Genomic DNA, 10,130 nt, shown 5'->3' on the forward strand with positions numbered 1-10,130 from the left:
TTCAACAACCTTGTTTACATTTTTGTACATATGCAACGGCAAGTGAAAAATCTCAATGACGCTGTCATTTATTTCAATGTATTACGCAGGAGCAGCTGTCACCGGTCGTGTATCGTGAGTAATTGCACCGAAATTATTGTCCCAACAGAGAGCACCTGTATAAAGCCGTTCTGCAAAATATACGAGGGCGAGTCAAATGAAAGTGAGCCAATGCAAATATATGACAAACGGGGCACTTAACTTAAAAGTAGCCTCCATGAGCATTTAGACATTTATCCCATTTACTAACGAGTCGGGTGATTCCCGTCTCATAAAACTCCTTACGTTGCTGCTTCAACAAATCTGCAACTGACTTTTTCACGTCATCGTCCGACACGAATCTGTTTCCCTTAAGCTGTTTTTTCATCTGCCCCAAAATGTGGAAGACGCAAGGCGACAGGTCTTAGCTGTATAGCGGATGTTGCAGCGTTTCCCACTTGAACTTTGCCAGTTTTGTATTAACCACATCAGCGACGTGGGGACGGGAATTGTGGAAAAATTAAAAATTATATTATGGGGCTTTACCTGTCAAAGCCACTTTCTGATTATGAGGCACGCCGTAGTGGAGGACTCCGGAAATTTCGACCACCTGGGGTTCTTTAACATGCACCTAAATCCAAGTACACGGGTGTTTTCGCATTTCGCCCCCATCGAAATGCGGCCGCCATGGCCGGGATTCGATTCCGCGACCTCGTGCTCAGCAGTCCAACACCATAGCCAGGTCGTGGAACAAGATGACCCCATTCGTCAATTTTCCACGTCGTTAGTTCTTGATTGCGACACGCAGCCGATCCGGCGTTTCACAATATCGGAAACGATTGATAGACTCTCCGGCTTTAGAAAATTCTATCAGTAATTGCCACTGACGATCGAAAAAAAAATAAACAACACCTTTCCAGCGGAAATGACGGCCTTTGTTTTCTTTGGGGGCGGTGAATTCGATTGTTTCCACTGCAAGCTTTGCCGTCGTGTTTCAGGCTCGTAGTAGTGCCACCATGGTTCGTCCCCGATCACAAGTGCCGACAAGTCATTGCCCTTATTGTGATACCGGATCAGATGAGTCAAGGCAGCGCAGAACCTTCTTCTGGCGGTGGTTCAAAATATTGGGCATACATTGCGCACACAAGAGCCGATGACCGAGATGTTCATGAATTATGGTGTGAACCGAACAGCGACTGATGTTCACACGCTCTGCCAGTTCATCGATGTTTATCCTCTGTTCTTGTCTCATCAGCTCATCAACTTTTGCACTTGTGTTAGAGGTGATTGCACGATGGCTTTGGCCCGGTCTTGGATCGTCTTTGCAACTTTCACGTCCTTTTTCAACCGTTTGCTCCAACGCTTCACAGTGGCCAATGAAATGCAATGTTCAACGTACACGGCAGCCACACGGTGAATAATTTCATTTTGGCAAGCACCTTCTGCTGTCAAAACATTCACTGCACCCCGCTGCTCAACTTCTGAAGTGTCCATTACGTCACTTAACCATGTTCAATCCAGTGTATGAGAGCATTAAAGAACATTTACCCTCACATCTGCGGGTCACTTTTGTAAATGAAAGGTGCCTGTGTGGTACGCGCATGCCTCGCAGATAATGAACCGAACCATGCATTATTGCGCGGGGTGGGTAGGCTCCCTTTGTTTTAACTCGCCCTCGTTCATTAGAAATGCGAAGATAGAATGGAATATACAAATGCTTGATAAAGGGGAAAAAAGTCTCACTGGAAAGAAAGTTCACTGCACGTATACACAAAACCTCGCAACAAGATATTTAAATATACGTATAAGTCTCAAATAAATCTACGTATCTAAGAAAAAGTCACTGTATATAATGCGTCAAACAAGGCAAATAAACATGTAGCGCAATCACAGATTCACAGAATCTTAGATCTCACCCACATTCCATCCACTCCATCCGATGTATCGCGTGCGACGGAAGGCGGCGCGCTTGCTCCCCGCTTTTTTCCTTTGCGCACGCAAGACTGAGCCACCATCGTCGGCTCACCCATTCCACCCTGCCCCTACTCTTTCACTCGCACATACAGCATGCGGCGCGCGGTGACGACGTTATTGCCCTGAGACTTCATACGAAACATGAGGGCGACGGCGACAGCAGGAATGCGCCTGGAGTCCTTATATAGTTGCTATCACAATAATATAATAATAGTATCCCGCAACCGAAGCGTGCCGTGGTCGATTACTTTCCGCAAAAGAAGTAACAAACTGTCACCATGCGACATTTCGTTGCGCCGCAACAATGTATCTTATTTTTTCCTTTCGTGGGGCGGGGGCGCCGAAATGAAAAAAGAAAACGCAAAGGAGAGTATGTTGGCCACAATCCAATGCCTACTTTGGGCACCTTATGTGGCTACCGAATGAATATTGAAGAAAACGTGAGACGCTTGGTCCGCCGAGAACCATACGCATAGTGCTCGGTATTTTACACCGGCGAGACAAGACTTTCCGGAGAGGTTGCGCTCAAGTGAACACGGTGTAATCCGTCACGTCTTAACAGTGATGACGGTGAGCGACCATTGTTTCTTTTTCTCGTCTGCTAGCCAGAAGGCGTCCAAAACTCTGCCAGGCGAAAATTCACTCGGCCAGAGAAAACCACACGCGCACCGAAGTATGCCGCGCGATGGTTTCGGGGCAACACAAGAAAAACGCATGCGCTCTGGCTGGTTCTGGCAGCCCGCGGGTAGGGTAGCGAGAATAGAGAGAGAGAAAGAAACGTTTATCATACGAAACAGTGTCCCAGCGAGGACGGGTGGGAAGGCTCCCTAAGGTGGGAAGGCTCCTTAGTCCAGGAACCCTCTGGCTTCGACTGCCCTCTTGGCCCTGGCGACGAGTTGTCGTTGGTCTTCCAGGTCCCCGAGGGTTAGCTTGGCCTCCCACGTTTCGAATAGGTCGTTTGCTTCTATTGCTCGTTTTGCGTGCGTCTCTGGTTGCATTTCGCTACCGTCCTGCCACGGGCATTCCAGGAGCAAGTGTGCCAGAGTGTCGGGTACGTTGCAGAGTGGGCAGAGGTAGCCGTAGAGCGTCTGGTAAAGGCGATGCATTATCATTCCGTGCGTGTACGTATTATTTTGCAGGCGTCTGGGGATCAGGCTTTCTTCTCTGTCGAGTTTAGGGTCTTGACATGGATGCTTTGGCGTAAGTGAAAGAAAATGTTGATATTTTTTTATGCGACATGACGGCACAAATGAACCACCGCAATGCTTCGTCTCATCGTATCTCGCTGCGTGTTTTGTTAACTTGTCTGATAGTGTGTTGATTTGGCTTGTCTCGTTGTATGTTCCGATCTAAGACTTTAGAAAAGTCAGTGCACCTTTGGCGTCAAATGTTTATAACAACATTAAGCCCACAAAGTTCCGAAATTGAAAATCTAAAGCACGATTTTGGAAATATCAATGCACCTTTCGCATCAAAAGTTTATTAGAACTTTATACCCATAAAGTGTCAGAATTGAAATCCAAACGCTCCCGATTCCGCGGCCTCAGCGAGATGCCGCAACTAGCCCGCCCGCCACGCCTTTGGAACTTTGTGCTCGGATGGAGCTCCTTGCGTTAGGATATGTGACTCCCGGTGCGTGGGCGTTGCCGCGAAATCCAGCCCGATTTCGCAATGTTCGCACTAAAATGTATTTTCGAGCGTGAAACGGACATTCTAGACAAAACCGAGCATGATTTCCGGCGCCGGGGGTTGTTCTGGCCGCCGGCGCATGGACAGCACGAAAAAATTTCGGGGGGGGGGGCTGAAGCCCCATAAGCCCCTCCCCCCCCCCCTCTGGCTACGCCCCTGGCTCCAAGGTATCACGAAGTTCCAGCGGAGTGCCTGTTTGGCGATACAAACCAGACAACCACGATCACGCTCCCGTTTTGCTGCCGTTTACCCCGCCTTTGTTACGGCAGTTCAAAGCTATAAAAAAAAAGAAAACGCTTCGCGTATACGGCAACTTATGCGCATGTATGCAACGTCTCAGACGAGTGTATTATATGCACGGTGTACGCGATGGACCGTCTGTTAAGCTAGTGTCATGCTACCTGAATCGTGCTACGGTCACTGCCAGTTCGAGTGGAGCGTGAGTATAAATCGATTTGGTTCCGGCACACTGCAGGCGGCCGGTGCGGCGATGCTGCAGACAAAACTGGCCTTCTGGACCTCCTTCAGAAGTTCCGGTCCCTCCTCCCGTTGCCGGCCTACACGCTCACAGTGGCAGTTAGCATCCAGTCGGCGTCTAAGAACTACGACCTGCAGGGCATGCATGACGTCGTCGACTACATCGTGGTGCACGCTCCGGACACGTACACCACCATCGAGTGCCATTTCAATCGTACAGCAGTGACCGCTGCGATGTACAGATTTAGTAGAACAACGGGCCTCACTCGCAAGGTGACGTCCGCTAATACTCTCAGTGATTCCACGTTTAACGATGCCTTGAACTCTTCTTTGACTTCACAGCACTAAATGAGTTGTGACAGCGAACAGCGAGATATTATGTTGTTAGCGAATGATAACAGGAATTCAGATTTATGGCGTTTGCTGGACGTCGGCTCAGGCCAGTCACAGTATCACGTAACAAGCTCCAACACGTAGTCATCACTGCCTTCAGATAAAAAAAAGAAGGTTGTAGAGGAAGACGGGATAGATTATTGTCGGCGATAGCTTTCTTGCGTGACATTGCTACCAATATCCGTGCAATCCCGTGATCCACGTCAAACTTACGGGCATGACAATCTAAAGCCCTATTCATGGGCGCCGACTACGGGCCCGAGCCTCCTCCGAAGTTTTCCGGGGGGTGGGGGGCAGAGCCCCCTCTGCAATGCCGTGACTACTCCCCCCCTCCCTAGAGTGTCATTACCAGAGTTGCCTCTACCTTTTCACTTAAAACTTTATTGTGGCTAAATAAAAACTTACGGCATCATTGTTGGCACGGACGTGCACGGCTTTTAATCCATACTTTCACTTTATTTCTGCAAATCTTGACAATAGGACAAGCGCACTAGAAGCAACAGCGGCGGCTACCTCACTTGTATTTTACACACACACACACACACACACACACACAGACAAACACACACACACACACACACACACACACACACACACACACACACACACACACACACACACATATATATATATATATATATATATACGGGAGAAAACATATCTTTTTTTTAAAGAGAAGAAGGTAGTCAACTAACCATTATCTCTGATGGAGTGGATAGTCTATGTCTAGAGAACGAATATGTTGATGGATGTTCACCTTGCTTCAAATTAAATTGCATGCGTTTTTGACCCTGTAAAAAACCTGCAAACGTCAGTGACTTATTCGGCAGCGTCTTTTCTCAACGGCGTGTGAAATGCACGTGAATGATAAGTGTAGTATATAAGTATAGCCCTTCCCCCCCCCCCCCACACACACACCTAAAGTTCCCTTACCAGAGCTTTTTCACCCACACCATTTCAGATTTCTTTTGACTTGGCTCGACCTTTTCACTTGAAATATTATTGGGGCTAATAGTTCACTGCATCATTGCTGGCGCGGACGTGCACGGCTTTTAATTCATATGTTAGCATTATTTCTGCAAATCCTGCCAATAGGAGGACACGTCATGGAAGTGTGGCGATAGACCAAACGCATCGATTATCATCAGAAATTATGAAAACCAGAGACAAACCGGCAGCTTCAAGAAACGGCGGCAGAGGACTCCATCTTTGAGTCCTAGCCTATGCACGGATGTTCCAGCATTTATGGCCTCAAACCCTCATGCTAGCGTGAGGAACGTGGCCGCCCAGGTACCAATTTCCAAGGCATCAGTTTGGAGGATTCTAAATGACGGCGTCTCACCCGTACCACCTTAGCCAGCACCAATGCTTAGAAGTTACAGTAGGATCGTCTAGATTTCTCGAATTAGGTCATCACAAAAGCCGATGCGTCACCGGACTTCTTGAGCAACATCATGTGCACAGATGAAGCCAATTTTCGCAGAAACGCCTAGGTAAATTTGCATAATGCACACTATTGGAGGGACTCCAATCTACACTGGGTAAAGCGCAATCGGCACCAGTACCCGTGGTCGCCCAGTGCGTGATTCGGAATTTACGCCGGTGCTATAATCGGTCCCATCTTCTTCGATCACACACTGAAACTGGACAGCGTTACGTGAACGAAATCCTTGAAGGAATGCATGGTGGATAAGATTCGCAGCGAAGTCCCGCTGTCACGTTTTCCACTTCTGTGGTATCAGCAAGATGGGCAGCAGCAGCCGAGCACGAAACTGGCTGGATGCGATTTTTCATTCGCAATAGATTGGAAGGCACGGGCCTGTAAATTGGCCGGCTAAGTCACGTGACCTGTCTCCACTCGATTTATTTCTTTGCGGTTATGTGAAATATTGTGCTTACATGATCGAGACGGACGTCAGATTAGTTCAAGGCAAGGGTAATGGATGTCTGCCGTAAAATTCCAGCGTCGGTCATCAAGAAGGCCACTGAAGATGTGGTAAAACAGACACAGTACTGCGTAGCTGCAAAAAGAAAGGAGACCTATTCGAACACGTCCTCTAGGCAGCAGCTGGTGTTCAACGGAGTTTACGAATTCGTAGTTAATCAGGGTACACTAAGATCTGACTTTTTTTTTGTGCAGGCGTTTTGATTGCGAATTTGGCTACTTTATAAGTGGTTATTTGCCTTCTTGAACGCATCGGTTTTCCATTTTCTCAACACGTGGGTCGCTTCCAGGTTTGTTTATTTCGCTTTTATTTTATGCCATAAACATGCTTTTGCAGTACGTATACACTCTAATGAAAACTAAAACCGTTGCTTTAATTTGGCTTTGGTCCGACGCAAGTTAATTTCTGGCGTGAAATATAGCTGCGCGCGCACTCTGTCGATTCGGTGCGAGCAAAGCCGGGATTTCGAAAAATTATATGCCTATTACATTGCTTTTTAGAATTTCGTGCGCGGTCAGAGCGGTGCTTCTGCCGCGTTATCAAGGGGCTTTGGTTATGAATGTGATCAGTCGGCCCCGAAGGACGGATAAGTATGACGCAGAAATGAGAGGAAGGAGTAGCTGCGAAACTTGCTGTTGGTGCTCCTTCCGTACCATTATCAAGGTGATGCACTCTTTCTTCGGGTTTGCGACACGCAATGCAGTTCCGTTCAATCAGCTTATTTGACGGCGCTTTTTTATGATGCGGGTGGAAGCGCACTCACGTGGTATTTTTCATACTTCGTGAGGTTTCTTTGCCAGTCGGAAAAAATTGTACGTACTTAGTAAATCGCTGAAAGCAGCGCAGGTAAATGCCACTTTGGGACGCCTACAAATGCCTCACTAACACTTTGAAAGTTAGGACAATTACTTCTCGAGTTGGATAATTAATTGTATTTACCGAATTAAATCTCAGCAACGAAAGAATTATTGGCGGCTACTCCACTGTGCTGAAAAGAATACACACTAGGTTTTCTTCGAGTAACGCAACTGTTCTTTTTAAGACTTGTTGCATGATAGTTGGGGAACACTATAATCCACTCAGTAAACCAAATGAGGCTAAGACGTATTCACTCAAAGTCAGAATCAACAGCAGTCATGCGCAGCAGCGCTTATACTCGGACTCGCTGAAAAAGAATAGGATATATATACATGGGGTACGGAAAGCTGGTCACATCTCCCCCCCCCCCCCACGGAAAAATGAAAACTCTGCGCCTATGCCTGACATGACTTGCAGTTCTGCTACGCAATGAGGCTCTCCGCCACCACCTTTGTTGTGCATGCACCGGAACTGGGAGCCCGCGCCCGCGGCCGAGGTCCTGAACTGCGCGCAAGCAATGTTGCAGGCAAGGCAGCCCGGTTCGAACTCTGCGATGCCTCGTGGAAAGTGGACAGGGCTGGTAGCACACCCGAATGCACGCTGGTCGCCAGGGTAAGCGGGCGGTACGCCGAGCACATTTTAGCACTTTTACTTTGGCACCCAGTCGCTGTACACTCGGCACAGCACAGAAACAACGTGACTGAGGTTAAAACACTTTACCGGGCTAGTTGGTTTGAATCCATAACAGAGTGCGTAAGCGCGACTGAACGAGGACGTAGAAAGAAACAAATACAGAGTTCTACTCAACATCGCAAACAATTTGTAACATGCGCTCATAACGTTGTCTATATGCCATTCCGCTTTCGCGCGGAAGAACGTACGTTGGTCAAACCGGCAGATACATTAATGAGGCTAAAAGAGCATCGATATAACGCCACTAGGGTAATCTTGGGTCATTTGGGTATTTATTGACGCGATTGCTCCTGCAAAGCCGTTTGAAAGTACTTCTGTCTTGTATAGGGCTCATAGCAGGATGACAAGGGAGATTGTGGAGGCCTATGAAATTGCAAAATTAGAGGAAAGGTGCGTGAGCAAGCCATCAGTGTCGCTATCTGAAAAGGAAATACGATTCCTCGGTTTATCGTTATAACCACTGCAGTATATGTTTTCACCACGCCTTGAACACGTGCACGATTCATCGACGTGCACCACTGAATGCTTTTTTTTTGCCGCGCTGTCACGTTTGTTTCCGCTCGTACGGTGTATATAGATGCGTGCGAAAATAAAATCTATAGTTGAAAGTAGCGCTGACACCCTATAATGGGTGACAGAGGTATTTGTAATTTTTCAGCAATTTTAAAAGCTGGTGTGCAGAATTCCGATCCGCGCCCTTAAACGGTCTACTTCTCCAAGCCGCAGCGTGCGGGAAGTCATTTGCGAAGCTGTCGAATTTGGACAGAGTCTGCCGGAATCATGGCTGGAATCTTATTGCCACGGGAAATTTGCCGAATTTACCTGTTGGTGTAAACATTTAGAAGCAATGCGGCTTTCAGAAAGTAATCCGACTTATCTTTCCCGCCAAGAACCTAGCAACGCAGCAGTGTTTAGGGATTGCTGTAACTTAATACATTGTCTCAAGGTGTCTCCGCCAGTGCTCTTGTTCCGGTGCATGCCTGCTATAGGACACCACTGACGTCACGAGCAGTAGCTCTTCGGGTTGACTTTTTTTCTGTGCCCATGCAGAGTTTTATGCTTAACATTCCTGCGTTCCCATGCAAACTAAATCTTATGAATGGCAGAAGGCACAAAACTAAAACCATTCCTCTCATATCATCAAAATATTGATACAGTTGCCCTTGCAGAAACACATTCTTGGAGCTTTACTCGGCTTCAATCAACGGTTACGTTTCTATGTTGTTTACCTTATTCAGCCTCTCATACGTTTTACTGCAATTTGCTGTTCTATGTGGCACTTCACACAAAGTGAGAGAATGAACCTTGCATTCCGCTTGTGTTCCAGAGGGAGCCTGTGGAAGGAAAAGCACTGATTGCAACATATGAAACTGTTCAGAATCTCCAGCAGCGGTTTGACCTGGGATTTGCCGATGGAATTGGTGGCCAGTGTGTGGCAGTCTACGACCTTGAGCTCGACGACTACTTAGGCAGATGCATGCAAGGCTTTTCACCCCATCTCAGGGTCATTGCTGTGGAAGGCACTGAACAGCCCAGTGCCAACGTTTATTCAGAGATTCCATGAAGGAAACGTTCGTTAATCAATTTGGTCCAGCTGACTAGGGCCGTAGATGCAGCTGCAGTCGTATTTCAGATAATCGTACATGCGCAATTACTTCATAGACAGTATTTCTATAATAATGTTGCATTAATGTCATTTTTCATAATAAAAGCGTCTTGAAACAATAAATCCAAGGAAACCACTGATCTTTAGCACATTTTTAGACTATAATGTAGTGATTGACTCTTCGAGGGGCTTTTTTTTTTTTTAGAAAGCGTCCCCCAGGGTCACATTTTGTTGCAGGTTTATATTCTTCAGAGCGACTTATCTCGAGAGAAAAGAAGCAAATATTTTTTTAGGTGACAACAAGGCGACAGATGCAAAAGGATAAAAAGTTGGGCGAGTTGGTACGGTAACATATTCTTGGATTGTAGCGCGAAGTGACACACACAGACAAGAAGACAGTCTGTGTGTGTCACTTCATGCTACAATCCAATAATATGAAGGCGACAGATTTTTGTCTAATATGTGTGAAGATTTAT

General features: G+C 46.9%; 1 protein-coding gene across 1 annotated transcript; it reads left to right on the forward strand.

Annotated features, from left to right (window-relative positions):
* Positions 1 to 7,745: 7,745 nt before the first annotated feature.
* Positions 7,746 to 9,794, forward strand: LOC142577717 (uncharacterized). The gene is made up of 2 exons (XM_075687172.1): positions 7,746 to 7,967; positions 9,376 to 9,794. The coding sequence occupies exons 1-2, from the start codon at positions 7,785 to 7,787 to the stop codon at positions 9,610 to 9,612; spliced, it is 420 nt and encodes a 139-aa protein (XP_075543287.1). The 5' UTR covers positions 7,746 to 7,784; the 3' UTR covers positions 9,613 to 9,794.
* The last annotated feature ends 336 nt before the right edge of the window (positions 9,795 to 10,130 follow it).

This window comes from Dermacentor variabilis, chromosome 4 (assembly GCF_050947875.1).
Source record: "Dermacentor variabilis isolate Ectoservices chromosome 4, ASM5094787v1, whole genome shotgun sequence".
NCBI lineage: Eukaryota > Metazoa > Arthropoda > Arachnida > Ixodida > Ixodidae > Dermacentor > Dermacentor variabilis.

What these genes read in the sequence shown, in the direction of transcription:
- LOC142577717 (XM_075687172.1), top strand. Translation starts at nt 7,785, where the DNA reads ATGAGGCTCTCCGCCACCACCTTTGTTGTGCATGCACCGGAACTGGGA. An exon ending in AATGCACGCTGGTCGCCAGG is followed by an intron (nt 7,968 to 9,375) that starts GTAAGCGGGCGG and finishes CTTGTGTTCCAG; the next exon opens with AGGGAGCCTGTGGAAGGAAA.